We start from the raw sequence: 23,034 nt of genomic DNA on the forward strand, positions 1-23,034 counted from the left end.
CAAGATCGATTCTAGCAAGTTCACCAAACAGGAATTAGTGTGTTAACAATTATTGAACAATTGGGAGGCATCTCCAGGGATGAAACTGCATCCACGAAGGCCTACCACAGAACCTTTGTTATGGCGGCACCACCATGCCGCGACGCCACTTGAATCTGCATGCAACTGCACAAAAGATCGATGGGCTATTGTCCAGGTTCGCTGCACGTCCTCCTGATGGACGAGAGAGAGTGCAGAAAAGGCCAGGAGAACGCTATTATTCTAGCACATACTCTCTTCCAGAATGACCTTTCAATGACAACCGTCATGGTCTGGATCACGTGTCAAAATTTAAAGCGTGAAGCGCGATGACGTAGTAATAATCAGCGTATTATTGCCTGTCGGAAGTATGGCTGCGCAAACCTATTGAGAATATCCATTTCCTCCCCCATACGGGATGCCTACAAATTACTGAAGCGGTTTCAAAGAATCACTGTACGTACATTATTTCACATATGTTGAACAAAACGTGTACAGTGCATCAGTTATTCATAGATTTCAAAAAGGAATATGACTCGGTTAAGAGAGAAGTTTTATATGATATTCTTATTGAATTTGGTATTCCCAAGAAACTAGTTTGATTAATTAAAATGTGTCTCAGTGAAACGTACAGCAGAGTTCGTATAGGTCAGTTTCTGTCAGATGCGTTTCCAATTCACTGTGGGCTAAAACAAGGAGATGCAATATCACCTTTACTTTTTAACTTCACTCTAGAGTATGCCATTAGGAAAGTCCAGGATAACAGAGAGGGTTTGGATTTGAACGGATTACATCAGCTGCTTGTCTATACGGATGACGTGAATATGTTAGGAGGTAATCCACAAATGATTAGGAAAAACACGAGAATTTTACTTGAAGCAAGTAAAGAGATAGGTTTGGAAGTAAATTCTGAAAAGACAAAGTATATGATTATGTCTCGTGACGAGAATATTGTACGAAATGGAAATATAAAAATTGGAAATTTATCCTTTGAAGAGGTGAAAAAATTCAAATACCTGGGAGCAACAGTAATAAATAGAAATGATACTCGGGAGGAAATTAAACACAGAATAAATATGGCAAATGCCTGTTATTATTCGGTTGAGAAGCTTTTATCATCCAGTCTGTTGTCAAACAATCTTAAAATTAGAATTTATAAAACAGTTATATTACCGGTTGTTCTATTGGTTGTGACACTTGGACTCTCACTTCGAGAGAGGAATATAGTTAAGGGTGTTTGAGAATAAGGTGCTTAGGAAAATATTTGGGGCTAAGAGGGATGAAGTTACAGGAGAATGGAGAAAGTTACACAACGCAGAACTGCACGCATTGTATTCTTCACCTGACACGTTTGAGATGGGCAGGGCATGTAGCAAGTATGGGCGAATCCAGTAATGCATATAGAGTGTTAGTTGGGAGGCCGGAGGGAAAAAGACCTTTGGGGAGGCCGAGATGTAGATGGGAGGATAATATTAAAATGGATTTGAGGGAGGGGATATGATGATAGGTACTGGATTAATCTTGCTCAATGATAGGGACCAATTGCGGGCTTATGTGAGGGCGGCAATGAACCTTCGGGTTCCTTAAAATCCAGTAAGTAAGTATGTTGAACAAAACTCTACAGTTACAAAGAAAAACTGACCATTTTTTTTTTATATCGAGGATATCATGCCAGAAGAGCATACCAACAAAACTGCAAGTTTACATTAGAGCCATAAAAAGGTGGAATTATTTTTTCTTTTCTTTGTCTACATAACAAGATAACTGAAGGGTCCAGGGAAATAACGATCAAAATCACACTTTCTTCAAAAAAAGTTATTCAGTGTTGAATCTTAAAAACCTATTTACATACTAACTGAGAAACAATGAAATTTAAGGAACAACTGGATAATACGCACGATAGACGTTAATCGACTTTGTTCGCTAGCTACTACTCACCGGGCCGTACCGAGCAGTGTCAAACAAAAGACAATCGAAATGACGGTAGTAAAATTCGCGACTATATTCTTAAATAATTCACTCCATTAGTCAAGTGCAAGGTTTATGCAGTACAATGGCAGTGTTTTGAATGCACCAAAAGAAAATGCAGATGTAGTAAGATCTTAAAGTAAGTTATCACAACGAAATAAAGGGGGGGGGGAAGGTGTGTTTCAGGGAATACCATTCAAATGAAGGAAAGTAAATTTCCGTGTAATGTTCACCTAAGCGTTAAGTGCGTAATTATGACTGCGTTGCTATTTTATTTGTAGTTTAGAGGAAATATCTCGACTAGCGGCCATGAAATTATTCACCGCTCTCATCATATTGTTGTTTAACAATATTACGAAACAAAACCTGTCATAAGGACCATGATCGACAGGATCATCTTGGCTGTCTGCGCATGCGCGGACTTGGTTAATAAAACCTAAACTAACCAAACCTAACCTTCGTATAATATATAACCGGAGCAAGAAGGGATCTTCTTGATTTGATCTGGAATGTACACACGAAAATAAATTCAAGTAAGAATCATGCTGCTACTGCATGAGAGGTCCGCGCATGCGCCAAAGCAAAACTGTTCCTGTCGCGAGACCCTCACCTAACCCATGCAATGTTTACGCAAATACATCTTGTCGCTAACAGTGGTGCTATCTCTCAGCAATGTTCAGAACGAAGCAAGAAGAGAAGAGAAAAAAAAAAAACAAATTTCTTCTTGTAACGACACCACAGATCAACGTCATACCCTTATGTTGGCGACATTGTGTATCTAGCTCAATTTGGTCGTAAGCGTAACGGCACGGTTCAAAGCTACCATAGCAAATTCTCCAGATTAGCGAAATTTAATATTTATTAAGAAATACAGTACACTTAGGAACAGTATAAATTATATTATTGAAACTGATTGAGTCTTATATATTGTTTTTCACAAGAATGTCCTATTAAACATAGGTATTGTACGAGTAATTTCACTTTCTGGTATGGAAAGTCGATCAATGTGTGTAGTGATTTGGCATATATATGTTTTTTTTCGATGCCACCAGGTTGTCATTTGACATTTCTGGTCTCTCCTTGGTCACTTCTGAGGTTGGGACGCCTGAAAGGCGGAGTTACACTGCCCCGATGATATTAAGATAGGATGACTATGAAGTGCCAGGATAGGTCTTAAACCTAAGCCTAACTTAATTTCCAGACCATGGACGAACACAGAAATATTCCCGTTTAAGGAAGAATTCCTATGTTCTAACCGGGAATCAAACCCGGGACCTCGTGAACTGTAGTCAGAAGCTCTGATCACTAGCCCATGAGGCTGATCTGATTTGACATAAACAGATGCGGAAAAAAGTTAAAGTTTTCAGTTTTAATCTTACATCTCAATTTGACGGTGGAAATAATGCATCATCATCATCATCATCACCATCATCATCACCATCATCATCATCATCATCATCATCATCATCATTCAATGCAGTTGATTTCTATACTGTCAGGATCAGTGTTGCCAACTCAGAATTCCATTTACCGCTGAACAAGCTTAAAAAACCGCTGAACTGTAGTTGAAAAACTCCAGATTTTTCTTAACACATCACTTCCAAATTTGAAATACAAAGTATACAGTTTTAGGAAATGGAGAATTTTATAAAAATGTAGACTAAATTATGGAAAGTGTGTATCACTTCGTAGGCTCTATGTTCTATGCAAAATCGTATGGAAAATTAAATCTGAATATTATGCATTCAGTATCACCTTACACCATTTACACCGAGCTTTCCAACTATCACCGGCAACTTCTTCCACCCAATCTTTCAACAAATCATGTTTTTTCCACATATCTCTAAACTTTAGAACGTATGGAGTTATACGCGGCATATTTCTTCAAAATTGAATGAAGTAGATCAAGAATATACTGGACACTTCGGAAACAACCACATTCACAGCCACACCAGTTAGTTCGGAATCTGATTTCACACTGAGCTGGAGACGTGCCTGCCAACAATGAGTCTGGTTTTAAGTTATAATATATCTGTGTTACATAAACTATAACGCGGAATGATAAATTAAATAAGATAAGTTAGCCTATCGCAAATGAAAATAATAATTTAGTTCATTATCTACTCTTTATGATCAAATACAACAATTCATTTACAAAAACACTGCATATCCTACATGATAAGACTAAAAGTTTAACAAACAAAATAATGTGGCATACCTTATTTGTATAACAACAATGGATGAGGCAGGAAATGAACGTAGTTGTGACAAATCGAGTTAACATAAAACGTTGATATTTTATACTCGCGCAATGAAAAATTGTGATCATAATGATACCATATTAAACCCTGGTTTATGATTAATTAATACACTCAGGGACAAAAAAAACCGGACACTTTAATATTTGCTGGTATTTTGCAAAACATTATCTTCTCATACAATATTATGGTAGCCATCTGTTGTTATGGAGACGTGTATACATTGTTGATTGTTTTTTGTTTTATAAACAAGCCATTACAACCAAATATTCCAATTTTGCTTTCGGAGTCTCAGCTATAACAATTTTGTCTCAACCATTTTGTGCTTCATTATCGTTATCATTCGTTATTTCTTTATTTTTACATTTTCTGAGTTTAAGTGGGGTTGTAACATTTGTCTTAAAACAAGATGCGACCTGAAGATGTGGCTCGAGCTGTAGCCCTTTACGATGATGGACGCAGTGTACGTTACATTGCAAATGTTATGAATATGGCTAGAAGCACAACCCATGATGCCATAAAACAGTATAGAGAGACCCTAGAATATACCAGAAGACCAGGTTCGGGTCGTCCAAGAGCTACAAATCCAAATGAAGACAGGTATATGGTGTTGAGAGTTCTTAGGGAGCGCAACCTGCCAGCTACTAGTGTAGCCCAGCAATTTGTTAACATGCATGGACGCCCAATTTCGGCCAAAACAGTTAGAAGGAGGTTGAAAGCAAGTGGACTGATATCAAGTAGACCTGCAACTGGTCCCAGACTTCTCAGGATGCATCGAGTTGAACGACTGCGTTTTGCAAATGATCACAGGGATTGGAGAAATGGAGAGTGGAGCTGTGTTCTGTTCACCGATGAGTCCCGTTTCAATCTGTGCTCACCTGATAGACGTGAAAGAGTTTGTAGAAGGAGGGGAGAACGATTCTTACAGTGTTGCATTTCCGAAAATGTGCCGCATGGAGGTGGTGGAGTGATGGTTTGGGCAGGAGTGTGTATGGATGCTCATACAGAGTTGGTTTTTGTTGAAAATGGAAGACTAACAGCTGATAGGTATATAAATGAATGTTTGGCTTATCATGTTGTGCCATTTGGGCAATTTGTAGGCGATAATTTTGTTTTAATGCATGATAATGCACGGCCGCATATTGCCCATGCGGTCGGAGATTATCTCCAAGAAGTGGGAATCCATGTTCTTCCATGGCCAGCAAGGAGTCCAGACATGAACCCAACTGAACACGTGTGGGTGATGCTGGGACGGCGTGTTAAGAATAGACGACCGAGACCAGAATCGTTACAAGAGTTGAGGCGAGCACTTGGCGAAGAATGGGAACTTATTCCTCAAGAAGACATTGCTAACCAAATTGAGAGCATGCCAAGACGTATGGATGCAGTTATTCAAGCCAGAGGGGGTAATACCCGTTACTAAAAAGAGTTTTTAATGTTTAAGGCACCATAAAATGAAAAAACAGTTAGACCAAACGATGCCATAGTTATACGCCCTTTGTAATTTTTTTGTAAATTTTCTCATCAGAGACTTTTTTTTTTCAAATGTTGTCGTATAAGGTGCTAAATGGAACATTATTTTGTTTAAATGAGTTTTGTTTCATTTTGAAATAATTGGCAACAAAATACAAGCAAATATAGAAGTGTCCGGTTTTTTTGTCCCTGAGTGTATTATTGTCCGCAAGTACATATATATAAAACAATTATATCTTTACACAAAAAACTTAAAAAATATTGTCTCCTTTTGCCAGAATCATAAAAAAAACGCCAAATAAATAGCTAGCCGCTGACGGTAAAATTCTGTAGCTGACCGTAGTCTTGAAAACACCAGATTTAGCTACAACACTGGTCAGGATTTGTGTTACATTTTCGTTTTCCGTTACGGGTACCTTTACTTAATATTATTAATATTATTCACGCAAGTGACAACAGTCTTTCGATTAAACACTAACAACAATGGTAACAAAATTTAATTCAAGACCAATACAGTTTGGTCAACGTAACAACTTATTAGGTCCCTTCAAAGATGCCAATAAACCATGTTCTTATTTTGTTTCACAAAAATTAAAGGATTTTGATTATTTTTCCATACAAATCAAGGACTTTTTATCATTCATCCATTTGGATTCAAACTTCTAGCCATCAAACTTCATCCATCATCCATTCATCCATTGACTCATTGATTCATTCGTACATCGATTCATTCATTGATGTGTTGATTGATTCATTCATTCATTGATTCACTGGTTGATTTATTAATTCATTGATTCATTAGTTGACTCATTCATAGATTCATTGATTCATTCATCCAGTCCAGGTATTACAGTTGGGTACCTTCAAAGGACAACAACATGCTTCGTGGAAGTATAAGCATTTGAGCTTCAGAGTACTTTCCTTTCTGTTAATAACACTGTATCTTCTTAAAACATGATTTATGTAATAATGCAGCCCTTTAGAGTAATTAAAAGGCATTATATATTAATAACTACTGTTCTAAAAGCATGTATTTTGAGTTTAAAGTGTAAATATTACACTAGACTGTAGACCTATGTATTTATTTGCTCTTCTCTTTAGTAAGTAATTGTAATTTATTTTATTTGCATTTCTTTACGCACCAGATTTCATATTCTACATTACACTTATTTCCTTTGTTGTTACCAGTGCTCATTTGTTCATTTATGTATTAGTTATAAAGATAAGTGTATTAATCTACTATTGATTATCTTTTTAAGGTCGTGTATTTACTCTGAAACTGTCAGACATTCTTGTATACTTTTACATTGATTATTCCTCAAACATCTCATTCTTTCACTAATGTGCATGCTTCTACATAATTCATGTGAATTGTAACTGTGACCACTATTTTATGTTATCACTTTACTATTGTTTATTGGTTATAAAATATGTATTTTGATGCCAACTATAACCCTAATATACCTCAGGGTGAAATAGGGTTTATTAAATTGGATAAAAAAAACGTGTCCAATCAATAATTGTAGACATATATCAAACGAACACATTTATTAATAAGACAAAGTAAATTTCCTTCAATTGTTATTCCGTTTGTATACTCGAAAAATGTCGTTTTCATGTATGATGAAGTGCGCCTGGTGTTCTGTCTATCTTCAAAACATAAGGGGTAATCGGTTGAAAATCGAATATTTGGTCGGTTGCCCGATCTTGACAGATGTTCTCTAACCGATCGAATCTAAACCGGTTGTAAGCGCTATTTTGCAGTTCTCCATGTTTTTTTAAATATCCTAGATTTAGCTACTTTTCCCCCAAATTGGCAACACTGGAGACAGCAGTGCTAAGCTAACAATGAACTTCGTCGACTAGCGTTCGCTGGCACTCAATAACGGTCATCCTCAATGGAAAACGAAAACAAAAGAGCAACATAATGCCACGAACTGAATTTAATTAACTAATCAATTTAAAAAGTTCAATTCAAGCCTTTCACCTGCCACCTATTAACAGCGTCTGCCTGATTTCCTGTCAGTCAGTCCAACCCCGGCCCCCTACACACAGGAAGCATGCACGCATGCACGCATGCACTTTATTGACTTGAGCTGAGAGGGTGAGGGTGTGTAACACCGTAACGTTATAGGACCAGTCTAGCTCCGGCTCCAGGGGTAGAAAATTCGTTTTCATCCCGCTTTATATGCAGGAAGAGCGTGGGAGAAGCCCGGGCCAGTCGAACTGATGCCTCAGATCCACGAAGCAACGTCTACCACGAGACCGCAGCTCCCTCTTTGTCACCCAGTTGATTTACAATAATGGCATTATCGTGCAAAACGAAAAAGTGAGGACTTCATCGAATTTATTTCATTGAGTGAAACGTTTAAGGCCAACTGATAAAAATTAAACACAACGTAAGCTTTAGGGATGTAAACGTTACCGTAAAATAAAAAAAGTTATATACCATTCACGATGGGAACATAAACATAATCTTAAAGATACTTGGTAACCATGGAAACATAACAACGACGTCATTTTGTCATTCTGTTGCATACTTCAGAGCTCTAGTACGATTGTTTGTTGTTTCCAAATCACGTAAGCATAAACATGAAAGTTTGTAGTTACTCAACTTCCATGTTAACGTCTAACGGTAATGTTAATGTCAGTGTCTATGTGAATCATTGTGAATGATCCCATTTGGTAACTTGGGCGCAAACTTGTGCGTTTATGTTATGTTTATAATTTATGTTTAATTGACATTGTGAACGGGCCTTAACAACATTACCATTCAGTGCCTGCATTTTTAGAAAAATGTACCTTTTTTCTGGTAACAAATTTTGAAAAATTATGGAAAAAAAATTATTTTTAATAATATAGTCCCGTCGCTCTAATTTCCGGCAGCCAATCACGTTGTAGGTCGGCTACATTTAAACGAGTGCGTCTCTTGATTCGCTGAGGAATACGTCATGAATTTCCTAAGCCTCGATAAATACTTAATATCATCGCCCGCCATTTTGGCTCTTTCGTTGGCGTTCGCAGAAAGCACACGAGGACGTTATTTGCCGCTTAATTATTTGCGGAATTACAGTGTGTTTGATTTATTATCATAGGAGCTACGACATGATAATGTTTAACGGTGTGGCAATTAGATTCCTCGTCTGGTAGCTCGGCAACGAAAGAACAAAAATGGCGAACGATACAACCTACCTAGACTTTATAGAGCCTTCACTTCCTAAGACGTAAGCAAAGAGGAGGAGTCACGCCGGGAATAACAGCGTCTCGACTATAGTACTTGATGATGCGTTTCCAATTCACTGCGGGCTAAAGCAAGGAGATGCACTATCATCTTTACTTTTTAACTTTGTTCTAGAATATGACATTAGGAAAGTTCAGGATAACAGAGAGGGTTTGGAATTGAACGGGTCACATCAGCTGTTTGTCTGTGCGGATGACGTGAGTATGTTAGGAGAAAATCCACAAACGATTAGGGAAAACACGGGAATTTTACTTGAACCAAGTAAACAGATAGGTTTGGAAGTAAATCCCGAAAAGACTAAGTACGGTATATGATTATGTCTCGTAATCAGAATATTGTACGAAATGGAACTATAAAAGTTGGAGATTTATCCTTCGAAGAGGTGGAAAAATTCAAATACCTTGGAGCAACAGTAACAAATATAAATGACACTCGGGAGGAAATTAAACACAGAATAAATATGGGAAATGCTTGTTATTACTCAGTTGAGAAGCTTTTATCATCCAGTCTGTTGTCAAAAAATCTGAAAGTTAGAATTTATAAAACAGTTATATTACCGGTTGTTATTTATGGTTGTGAAACTTGGACTCTCACTTTGAGAGAGGAACATAGGTTAAGGGTGTTTGAGAATAAGGTGCTTAGGAAAATATTTGGGGCTAAGAGGGATGAAGTTACAGGAGAATGGAGGAAGTTACACAACACAGAACTGCACGCATTGTATTCTTCACCTGACATAATTAGGAACATTAAATCCAGACGTCTGAGATGGGCAGGGCATGTAGCACGTATGGGCGAATCCAGAAATGCATATAGAGTGTTAGTTGGGAGGCCGGAGGGAAAAAGACCTTTGAGGAGGCCGAGACGTAGATGGGAAGATAATATTAAAATGGATTTGAGGGAGGTGGGATATGGTGATAAAGACAGGATTAATCTTGCACAAGATAGGGACCAATGGCGGGCTTATGTGAGGGCGGCAATGAACCTCGGGTTCCTTAAGCCAGTAAGTAAGTACAAGAAAGTGTTCCGCGATAATAATCAGCCATTTGTGATGGACAACTTGTGGATGAATCTCATTCTGTACGTAATTCTTTAGCAGTTGGCGAGACATCATAATTTATACCGGTGATACATACTGTATATTTGTTTATATTCACATAAAATAATTGAAACATAATTAACTATTTTTCTTATTTTTTGTCACATATTATCCGGATTTTTAACACATAAATAAATATTTTCCCTATTTTTAGCACCGAAAATTTGAGTCCTAATCATTATTATAGTAGAAAAGTTTACATAGTATCTCTTGAGATAAAATGTAATTAGGTCTTCCCAACCAACTGAAAACAATTGAAGAATCGTGATCACCAGTGACGTAGTAATTATAATAATTCCCTAATATTTCTGACTTGACAAGTGGATCTCTTTCAAACTACTCCAATATAGCCTACAATCGCTGCTACAAAGTCAGTCAGAATCTGTGGAAGGAAAGAAACAGAATGTGCAGAGGAGAGAATCCACGTATGTAGACAGCATCTACTCCCCTTCCTGCAGAAGGGGGATGAAATTGGAAGATCTATTTTGTAAGCAAACTTAGTTCCGTCTTCTCTATTCAAATTGAGCCGAAGTTACCTAACCTGCATTGAAACTTTCTTTCTTTTTAAATCAGGCATATGATTTGGTAGAAAACAGATCATGCGATTCTAATCGAACAATTTCCAAATGAACCTAAAGCAAACAGCAGTACCTTAGAGCAATAAGGATGTGTTCTCGTTCCTTTTTAGTATTCCAGCTCGTTGCTATAGAAATACGCGTGGGTAATGCTAAACCAAATCCATCATAAATATAAATCACGGTAGCTGTATTTACTCGCACAAAATTTATGTACAGCAGTGACTCAGGGGGCTAGCAGGTGAAGATTTATCCCTAACTCCCTTGAATTATTTCAGCTGTTCTAACACAGCGAATACTTTCCTTTCTAAATGTGTTACATCAGTATGAAACGCAAGTTCGCAATCCTTGAAATTGCTTGCTTGCTTGCTCGCTCGCTTGCTCGCTCGTTCGTTTGTTGGTTCGTTGGTTCGTTCGTTCGGTCGCTCGTTCGTTTGCTCGGTCGGTCGGTCGCTCGGTCGCTCGTTGGTTCGTTCGTTCGGTGGGTTCGGTTGGTTCGTTGGTTCGGTTGGTTCGTTCGTTCGTTCGGTTCGGTGGGTTCGGTTGGTTCGTTGGTTCGGTTCGGTTGGTTCGTTGGTTCGGTTGGTTCGTTGGTTCGGTTCGGTTGGTTCGTTGGTTCGGTTGGTTCGGTTGGTTGGTTCGTTCGTTTAGTTATTTATTTATATATTTATTAATTTAATTTAATTTAATTATTCATTCATTCTCTATCTGTCTGTCTGTCTGTCTGTCTGTCTATCTATCTATCTATCTATCTATCTATCTATCTATCTATCTATCTATCTATCTATCTATCTATCTATCTATCTATCTATCTATCTATCTATCTATCTATCTATCTATCTATCTATCTATCTATCTATCTATCTATCTATCTATCTATCTATCTATCTATCTATCCATCTATCCATCTATTCATCCATCCATCCAACCATCCATCCATCTATTTTTCTTTCTATCCATCCATCCATCCATCCATCCATCCATCCATCCATCCATCCATCCATCCATCTATTCATTTATTCATCCATTTATTGGTTTATTTTATTTTTATTGCTAGTAAGTTTGAAATCAATACAAGATAATAAATACAATGAAAGATAAACTAGCCCACTCCTGAATGAGTAAGACTCGTGCTCAGGAGGGGATTCCAATACAGACAAAAATAAAATTAAAATTGAGAGTGAATACACATTAAATAGTGTTTAATATGTTTAAACCCAAACTATAAATCCAACACAATTTTTTTATTAATTTGGAGAGGATTCGTGGTTGAAATATTATTGGAATAAAATTTGTTTAACAATCTTGGACCTTGACTCATGCTATGATAACAAGCTGCATTGGTTTTACATTTTGGTTCAGACAAACGCAAAGAATTTATATTTTTAGTTCTATATTTATGTATATACCTTTCAAAGTCATTAAAATTTCTACGAACATATTTTAATAAAATAAAATAATACATTTGTTTAATGTTGAAAAATTTGAAAATGTTTAAACAACAATTCTGTTTGGTAATCTTTCTGCTTTTATAAACAAATTTTTAATACTTTTTTCATTAGTAAAATTAACGGATAAAGGTTGGATTTATAAGTTCCACCCCAACCTATAATACCATACATAAATATAGATTGAAATAATGCTAAATAAATTACACGTAAACAGTTAATTGACAAAATATGTCTTAGAATAACAAAGTAACATAATGCTTTACGTAATTTATTACACATATAATGAATATGATTATTCCATTTAAATGATTATCAATAATTATACCTAAATATTTAACCTCATTAACTTCATTAATAACTGAAAAATTGCAATTTATACCGGAACAATTAGAATTATGCATTTTAAATTGTAATATAGATGAAATTGGTTTATTACCTTTATTATTTAAACAAAATGGGATAGCTATTGTTTTATCTTTATTAATTACAAGTGAATTTAAATCGAACCATTTTTTATTAATTTTAAGCCGAAATTTGCATTATTATAAGCATCAGTCTAAGTTTTTTCACTAAAAAGTAAAACAGTATCATCAGCATACGAATATAAATCACCTTCATATTCTTTAAGGTCTATCATTAAAAGGTCATTAATATATATTAAAAATAAAATCGGTCCAAGGACTGTTCCTTGCGGAACACGTATTTTAATTTTAATAAATTCACTGAATACATCATTAATTTTAGTAGCTTGAAGTCTATCATTTAAATAATATTTTAATAAATTAAAAGCATTACTTTTAATTGCAACACAATTTAATTTATATAACAATAAATAGTATCAAAAGCTTTTCTTATATCCAAAAATATACCAACACACTTAAAACCTTGATCAAGTACCTTAATAATTATTTGAGTAACATTGAAAATAGCATTCTCTGTACTACAGTTTTTTCTAAATCCAAATTGTTTTTCATTTAATATATTCTGCTTATTTAAATAATTCATTATTCTACTTTTAATGCATTTTTCAAATAATTTAGAAAAACAAGAAAACAAGTAACAACAATGCTGATAAATTATTATCGTTATCATTATTATTCTCCCTTTTTATTCACGACAAGTATAATTTGTCAGCTGTGTATCGAAGACCCACTCTCGATGAAATCTCGCTTCCACTGAATCAGATTTTCATCTATACTTACTGGCTTTTAAGGAACCCGGAGGTACATTGCCGCCCTCACATAAGCCCGCCATTGGTCCCTATCCTGGGCAAGATTAATCCAGTCTCTACCGTCGTATCCCACCTCCCTCAAATCCATTTTAATATTATCTTCCCATCTACGTCTCGGCCTTCCCAAAGGTCTTTTTCCCTCCGGCCTCCCAACTAACATTCTATATGCATTTGTGGATTCGCCCATACGTGCTACATGCCCTGCCCATCTCAGACGTCTGGATTTAATGTTCCTAATTATGTCAGGTGAAGAATACAATGCGTGCAGCTCTGCGTTGTGTAACTTTCTCCATTCTCCTGCAACTTCATCTCTCTTAGCCCCAAATATTTTCCTAAGAACCTTATTCTCAAACACCCTTAATCTATGTTCCTCTCTCAAAGTGAGAGTCCAAGTTTCACAGCCATACAGAACAACCGGTAATATAATTGTTTTATAAATTCTAACTTTCAGATTTTTTTACAGCAGACTAGATGACAAAAGCTTCTCAACCGAATAATAACAGGCATTTCCCATATTTATTCTGCGTTTAATTTCCTCCCGAGTGCCATTTATATTTGTTACTGTTGCTCCCAGGTATTTGAATTTTTCCAGTTCTTCGAAGGATAAATCTCCAACTTTTATAGTTCCATTTCGTATAATATTCTGGTCACGAGACATAATCATATACTTAGTCTTTTCGGAATTTACTTCCAACCCTATCATTTTACTTGCTTCAAGTAGAATTTCCGCGTTTTCCCTAATCGTTTGTGGATTTTCTCCCAACATATTCAAGTCATCCGCATAGACAAGAAGCTGATGTAACCCGTTCAATTCCAAACCCTCTCTGTTATCCTGGACTTTCCTAATGGCATATTCTAGAGCAAAGTTAAAAAGTAAAGGTGATAGTGCATCTCCCTGCTTTAGCCCGCAGTGAATTGGAAACGCATCTGACAGAAACTGGCCTATACGGCCTCTGCTGTAAGTTTCACTAAGACACATTTTAATTAACCGAACTAGTTTCTTGGGAATACCAAATTCAATAAGAATATTATATAAAACTTCTCTCTTAACCGAGTCATACGCCTTTTTGAAATCTATGAATAACTGATGTACTGTACCCTTATACTCCCATTTTTTCTCCAATATCTGTCGAATACAAAAAATCTGATCAATAGTCGAACTATTACGCCTAAAACCACACTGATGATCCCCAATAATTTCATCTACATATGGAGTTAATCTCCTCAAAAGGATATTAGACAAAATTTTGTACGACGTCAACAAAAGAGATATTACTCGAAAGTTACCACAGTTAGTGGTATACCACTTCCTAAAGAATATGAGCAGTTCCAAAAAAAATGCCCATTGACTTATAATTTTCATTTTCTATCTGATCTGGTTATTTTCACGGGTTTTGTGTCAAATTCGTGGTGTAGGGTCTGTACTGTTGGCATAATCTCACGCTCAGCATTTCGCAGACATGATTTTACTATCCTTAAAACAAATGACTGTCCTTGAGCTTCATTTGAAATGGCTATTACTGATGCTAGTCCCATTGAAATTGCAGTTGCTTAAAATCCAAAGGCATGTTAGTGGGCATCAAACGAGTACGTGGGATAAAAACATTTTCTCCTTTCCTTTTGCCAGTTAATATTGCCACTTATATTACGTGTTGTGTATTTATGATGAATCAAGTAAAGTTGTTGTGTAAACTGTTAATTTGCATGTGAGTGAAAACTCGTTTACATTTTTGTGTACATGATAAAATTGTTTGTATTCTATATAGGCTATATTACATGTCGTAATTGATATTGTTGACTGATATTTGTATTTCCTTATATATAAACACATAAAGTAACATAAATTTAAAAAGTCAATAATTAGTCTACAGCTGATAGAACTGACATTTAACCCTTGCGGTGAATTTCGGTGAAGTCTGGAGGGTCTAACAGTCAAATCCATTCTCCTCAATTCCACGCTGGGGCTACAGAGGATAGACGCCACAGAAATGCAATTATTACGACCTCTGGCAGGATATAACCTACCAGACCTTAAATGCAGTGAAGAAAAGAATTTGATAATAGAAATAAAGGCCTAACTGAAACAATAAGACTACAGAGAAAGATGGTGTGAACATTTACTCCGTATGAAAGAACCCAGACTACCTAGATAACTATACAATTACAGAGCGACGGGAAAAAAGAAGAATTGGAAGACCAAGGAAACGTTTAAAATATGTGGAATCTGGATACGCTTTAAGGCCTAAACCTAATAGTTTATGACGAGTTTTATTACTACCGAGAAATGTTTGTATAATATAATGAATAACCCCTATCAATCACTCTCTTCTGAGATTTGTTCGATTACACATTACGCCTACTTCTGCAGAAATTCCAAACATTCATGCTATACAGCGTGAAATGGTTTATAAAAGATTAGTAGGAGTGCTAGTAGTAGCAATAGTAGTAGTAGTAGTAGTTGTTGTTGTAGTGGCAGTAGCAGTAGTAGCAATAGTAATAGTAGTAGTAGTAGTAGTAGTAGCAGCAGCAGTAGCAATAGTAGTAGTAATAGTTAATCGCAGTAGTAGTAGTAGTAATAGTAGTGGTATTAGTAGCAATAGTAGTAGTAGCAGCAGCAATAGCAATAGTAGTAGTAGTAGCAGCAGCAGTAGTAGTAGTAGTAGTAATAGTTAATCGCAGTAGTAGTAGTAGCAGTAATAGCAGTGGTATTAGTAGCAATAGTAGTAGTAGTAGTAGCAATAGTAGTAGTAATAGTTAATCGCAGTAGTAGTAGTTGTAGTAATAGTAGTGGTATTAGTAGCAATAGTAGTAGTAGTAGCAGCAATAGCAATAGTAGTAGTAGTAGCAGCAGCAGTAGCAATAGTAGTAGTAATAGTTAATCGCAGTAGTAATAGTAGTAGTAATAGTAGTGGTATTAGTAGCAATAGTAGTAGTAGTAATGGCTAGTCGCAGTAGCAATAGTAGTGATAGTATTAGCAGTAGCAATAGTAGCAATAGTAGTAGTAGCAGTAGCAATAGTAGTAGTAATAGTAGTGACAGTAGCAGTAGTAGCAATAGTGGTATTAGTAGTAATAGTAGTAGTAACATAGCAGTAGTAGTGGTAGTAATAGCTAATCGCAGTGGCAATAGTAGTAACAGTAATAGTAGTACTAGCAATAGTAGTAGTAATAGTAGTAGTGACAGTAGCAGTAGTAGCAATAGTAGCAGTAGTAGCAATAGTAGTAGTGTAGTAGCAGTAGCAATAGTAGTAGTAGTAGCAATAGTAGTAGTAATAGTAGTAGCAATAGCAATAGTACTATCTATTATAGCCTAAATTTATTTCATTTTCTTTCAATCCGTGTTATTTCCCTCTCTGTTTTGTTTAACTCACATTTTACTATTCCGTTATTTGGAAGTGAAATATCCAGAAATGATTAATTTGCATTACTTAGAGGCTGGCAAGCAAAGCTCTCTATGTGCAGAATAAACATGGTGAGCACGACGACAGCTGCTGGGCTTCTGAAGCGTAATAACCGCGAGGAACATAGCCGCCAGCACACACAAGGTTTAACCTCCTGTCTCCGGCCTCGGAGGCACGCAAGCCAGGCTGCTTCAATTTCCCCTTGCTTGCTTTATTGTTGCTCTTCTTGGCCGAGCAACTTCCATGTTTTGTCTGAACTATGACATTCAGTTACACTAGGAGAGAAGGAACGCGAAAGTGTGTTTTGTTTAATTAAATGTACAGTAATCAAAGAAAATATGATCATGCTTAAAAAACTAATTCTTCTCTTGAAGTAAAAAGTGCCGAGCAGTTCATAATCAATCACGCGTTCTTTCCAGAGCTCCAACCATTCTAAAATCGTTGTCTGTATTTCGTCATCTTTGCTCGATTTGAAGCTATACGTAAGAGTTGATTAACGCACTATTCAAATTTAACTTTTACGCTGGATCGCCTGAAGACTGTCGACTAAAATAAACAATCAGGCCCATTAAGATGCCACTCTAACCATATTCACAATCAGGGCGCGGATTTTAATGGCCTAAAAAGTGACCCAAATTGTTAGAAAATGACCTAAAATTCTGAAAAAAAAAAAAGACCTAAAATTAAATAGTCCTTCCTATACACACACATAAGTACTAGTAATAATCCTACCCTACATCAAATTAAAGCTCTCCTCTCCATTGCAATAGGCTGCATCGAGCTGTATATATATATATATATATATATATATATATATATATATATATAGTTAATTTGTATATTGATTTTTGTTATTATAGTGTGTCTCTGTAACGTCATATAGCATAGGAAGAACAGTTTCTTAGCTTAAACGATTTTTTTTACTGACAATTATAGTAAAAATATGAATTTCATAGTCTCAAAATATATGTTTTGTTCACCGTAACTTTTTTTATTTTATTTTGGTAAATTATTTTACGACGGTTTATCAACATCTTAGGTTATTCAGCGTCTGAATGAGATGGTGATAATGCCGGTGAAATGAGTCCGGGGTCCAACACCGATAGTTACCCATCATTTGCAAATATATTGGGTTGAGGGAAAGCCCCGGAAAAAGCCTCAATCAGGTAACTTACCCCGACCGGGAATCGAACCCGGGCCACCTGGTTTCGCGGCTAGACGCACTAATCGTTTTCACCGTAATGGAACTGATTTTTATTACATGAATTAATTGCATACATTATATATAGCGTATATATAATGTGTGTCACGTTTACTATTTTGTTGTATAATATATATTCTATATACCAGTTCAGTATTATTCTCTAATTAGATATTTTCTGTCATATGTAGCACTAATATTTTGTAGAGCGTTAGTTTCTAAGTTTTAGTGCATTTATGTGGTTTAAAAGTAGCTGAAGAGACCATTTAAAGTTTGTAGCCATCCCATTTTCAGTCGTCATGATCCATCGGGCCATTGTTGTTCACAATATATGTCGATATTACATCTCTTGTAAGGCATTGTAACTATCACTTGTATGTTGACGACCTTCAATTCTACCGAGTAAACGACGCTATAGATAAATTGAACGAAGACATTGACTCGATTGTGACATGGACAATGAAACTCCATCTTAAAATCAATCGTAGAAAGACACAAGCAATTATATTAGGACACAAACGGCAAACCGACGCTGTAAAGCACCTCGACATTTCCCCCGTTAAAGTAAGTACAGTGCATATCCCTTTCAGTTCTTCGGTAAAAAATCTTGGCATTCACATGGATAATAATCTTAACTGGGACATGCAAATCACAGAAACCTGCAGAAAAGTATATTCTATTTTCCATGTGCTAAAAAGGGTAAATGTTCATCTTCCCCCTTTCTTAAAAAAGTCCCTTGTGCAGACACTTATATTTCCCTATTTTGACTATGCTGACATTTTACTGACTGACCTTTCCAGCGACAACAAAACGAAACTTCAAAGTGCTCATAATTTGTGTGTACGTTTTGTAAGCAATGTTCGTAAATATGATCATATTACCCCATCCCTGGAAGCAATAGGATGGCTTAAACTAGATAAGAAAAGAAATTTACATTCACTTCTCCTTCTCTTCGAAATCTTGAACTCTTCTATTCCTTCGTACCTGTCGTCTCGCTTCACTTACCTTTCTTCCCACCACAATCTGAACACACGCTCTCGCCATGAAACAATACTAACAATACCATCCCATCGCACCTCTTCATACTCATCCTCTTTCACAATAGCCCTGTCAAGACTCTGGAATTCGTTACCTGCTAGCATCAGGGATTGTCGAAATAAAATTGAATTCAAACGCAAATTTACTAGGCACTTGGTCAGTAATTGATTCCTTGTAAATAGTTTCCTTAATCTATCACAAAATATTTCAATATCCAGTAATTCCATCACTATACCATTTTGTTATTCTAGGTTTAATTTGTAATTCGGTAAATATAAAATATTCTTTGTTTTTCTATGACTATTACACTCTTACTACGTCATACTACTTTTGACCAATAAAACGGTACGAAAGGACGTATTTCAACCAATCATGGCTGCTTATCGCACAATTTTATCGCGTCCCTAGCATTTGTTTAATTTTATCGCGTCCCTAGCATTTGTTTAATTTTATCGCGTCCCTAGCATTTGTTTCTTTGTTTGCCAACATTTGAAACTGCGCTGGTCTGGACGTCAAAAAAAAAAAAATATATATATATACATAATTACAAACCTCTCCAGTTGATGCACAGCAGTTTCAAATATGACTCGCATTGGCATTCAAGAACAAGAATTAATAAAATTCACTGATCATACCTATGCATCTTCTGAAATCCGATTTACAAATAAATGAAGAGCACCATTCGGAAATCCTGAATAAGTTGAATACACCATGTAGGCCTAAATCAACGACTTCCAATTCTATTACGCACACGTCCAATATAACATCAATTGAACCACCAACCACATTCAAATTTGAAAATTGTACATTCAATAATTATTCCTTTTAAAATTATTCATGTTTATTTTTTATGTCATCGTCGTTAATTAAAACTTTTCTAACACTTGTGTATATTAGTTAGGTTATGTTATAGCTTCTGCTCTGAGAGGTTAAAAAAAAAAAAACTTCTGCTATATGATATTATGGATAGTCACGTATCAGAGATTGTTTAATATTAAGATTTATTGAATAGTAATCATTAGTGTGTCTGTATACAGACACTACTGCTATCTAGCATGCACCTAGCGTAATATTTGTAATGTTGAGATGGTACAATAATACATTTGAAGACAGTTATATTTTCGTAAGTTAATTAATATTTTATTGTATTGGAGTACTTCGTTACTTCTAATTTTTATATACTTTCTTCTAATCGTGTAATAGTCAATTAAACCCCACTCGAGTTTTGATTTTCTCTAGATAAATCAAAACGTCTAGTGAGATTACTGTTGATAAATTATCTAGCTTTCATTAGCCAGGTAATCATTTCGTACTTTGATTTTTATTGTAATTGTAATTATAAATTTAATATTGTAATTTTATTTGTAATTGTAACTGTAAATCTAATACTAATTGTAATTTTATTGTTCATATTATAGTTGGAATCTCCTGGTAGAGGGGCAGAGAAAGCCTGACAGCCTTATCTCTACAAGGCTAAATAAATAAATACAATACAATTATTGTTATGTACTGAACTATACCTTTCGTAGCGTCCTGACGTAAGCATTCATCGTCATAGTTTTAACTCTGAACGGCCAGGATGTACTAACCGATAACTTCCCTAACTTGTTTGGGAACGAAAATGCGCTCCCTGGTTATAAGTGCTTACTGAGGTGCAGGAGGCTTACCTGTCGGAGCTGACGAATATCACCTCGAACTTGTTCCCTCTCGCACGCACCTTGCTGTAGGTCTCGATGAGTTGGGGCGTGAACGCCTTGCAAGGTGGACACTGCAACACACAACACAAAGCTTTGACACTGCTGGAGCACACACCGCTCGATCGATGCCAAGATTTTAGTATTCCGGGCTATTCTCGCCGTTGACTGAGTGATTGGGGCAGGCCTGCGGCTCAAAATGCTATTAGAGCTCAACCAAGTTTCAAAGATTTTCAATCAGCGCCTCAAAAATAAACAAGTAAATCACATATTTTCAATATAAATTCCTTAGAAAGAATCCAGTATAGGGCAGCTAAATTTGTTAAAGGTAAAAGAGAAGATGGAAACGATACGATAAAAGAACTTAAATGGGAAACTTTGGAAAACAGACGTAGGAAAACTAGAATAACATCATTGTATAGAGCACATCTAGGTCAGAAAGCATGGGTAGACATAACGGCTCGGTTAGAAAAGCCAACGTACTATGGTAGGAATGATCATGATTTAAAATCAAATGTAGGAAACAGAAAACGGATGTAGGTAAATTCTCATTTTTAAATAGAACTATAAATGATTGGAATGACCTGCCTGCAGCGGTCTTTGAGGGCTGTCCTTCCTTAAGGAGATTCAAGAATAATTTAAAAAAGATGTGTATAAAGTGAAAATTAAAATTAAGGTGACATTCAACATTTAATTTTTTAAGGTGACATGTATTTATCTAGCGTGACGAGTTTACTTCCTTGGTTTGAATTGTAAATTATTTAAAAATAGCGTGTAAGAGGGCCTTAGACTAGAAATGTTTAGTTTAAATGTAGTTCTGTTTATAAGTATGCATAAGGGTGTAATTATTTGACTTATTTGAACTGTTGTATCAGTGAAGCGAGGTGAGTCAGTGAAGTTATGGTTTTACAGTGCAGTGAATAGTTCCGATCAGTGATAATTTATAGCGTCAATGAAATGTGTTCTATAGTGTCAGTGAAATGTGTGCTAAAGTGTCAGTGAAATGCGTCATAGTGCCACTACAGTGAGTGAGATGAGAATAAAGTGAAATACTATTGAAACTTATGTAGGACCTATATTTTTTTTATTTTATTGGGTTATTTTATGACGCTGTATCAACATGTAGGTTATTTAGCGTCTGAATGAGATGAAGGTGATAATGCCGGTGAAATGAGTCCGGGGTCCAGCACCGAAAGTTACCCAGCATTTGCTCGTATTGGGTTGAGGGAAAACCCCGGAAAAAACCTCAACCAGGTAACTTGCCCCGACCGGGATTCGAACCCGGGCCACCTGGTTTCGCGGTCAGACGCGCAGACTGTTAAGGCTGATTCACAATAAACCGGGAACGGAAACGAGAACGAAAATAATGTTAAAATAAACGTATTTAAATTTAAGCATTCAAAATTAACTATTGTGAATGCTCACATTTAAATACATTTTAACATTATTTCCGTTCTCGTTTCCGTTCCCGGTTTATTGTGAACCAGCCTTTACTCCACAGGTGTGGACTTGTAGGATCTATACATAATTATGTAGGTTGTGTTGTAAAATTAGGTATTTTATTGTGTTAAATCGTTTTGTGTATTCTTATTGTATTGTGTATAAAATTGTATATGTGTTGTAAATTGTATTGTGTATTGTAGATTTTATTGTGTATTGCTTATCATTTTATTGTGTATTGTTTATATTGTATATACCACTGCCACCGGGTGCTTGCCCACTTGCAGTGTAAATAAATACATACATACATACATACATACATACATACATACATACATACATACATACATACATACATACATACATACATATAATATAAAGCTTAGATTCCGCTGTAAGGATATCAAGAAACATGATACTGCTTCCTTCATAACAGCGACGTGAAACTGTACCACAGAGAATCTCAAACTAAGGGAACAGGAGTTCGATTCTCTGTAAATCCTGTGGCACTGTTCTGGAAAGGGCGACTGAAAGATTTTCTATAATTAGGGACACTCGGGAGGAAATCAAACGCAGAATAAATACGGAAAATGCCTCTCATTATTCGGTTGAAAAGCTTAAGGGTGTTTGAGAATAAGGTTCTTAGGAAAATATTTGGGGCTAAGAGGGATGAAGTTACAGGAGAATGGAAGAAAGTTACACAACACAAAACTGTACGCATTGTATTCTTCACCTGACATAATTATTAGGAACATTAAATACAGACGTTTGAAATGGGCAGGGCATTGTAGCACGTATGGACGAATCCAGAAATGCATATAGAGTGTTAGTTGGGAGGTCGGAGGGAAAAAGTTCTTTGGGGAGACCGAGACGTAGATGGGAGGGTAATATTAAAATGGATTTGAGGGAGGTGGGATATGATGATAGAGAATGGATTAATCTTGCTCAGG

The 23,034-nt window shown here is 36.0% G+C and overlaps 1 protein-coding gene across 1 annotated transcript in view; it reads right to left on the reverse strand.

Annotated features, from left to right (window-relative positions):
- The window catches only part of LOC138711714 (nucleoredoxin-like), a 498,087-nt gene that overhangs the window by 155,716 nt on the left and 319,337 nt on the right, over window positions 1-23,034 (reverse strand). Inside the window, exon 3 of the mRNA XM_069842867.1 lies at window positions 20,618-20,718. Coding sequence (XP_069698968.1) covers window positions 20,618-20,718 — 101 coding nt within the window. The remainder of the gene's footprint in view (window positions 1-20,617; window positions 20,719-23,034) is intronic.

This window comes from Periplaneta americana, chromosome 13, assembly GCF_040183065.1.
Source record: "Periplaneta americana isolate PAMFEO1 chromosome 13, P.americana_PAMFEO1_priV1, whole genome shotgun sequence".
NCBI lineage: Eukaryota > Metazoa > Arthropoda > Insecta > Blattodea > Blattidae > Periplaneta > Periplaneta americana.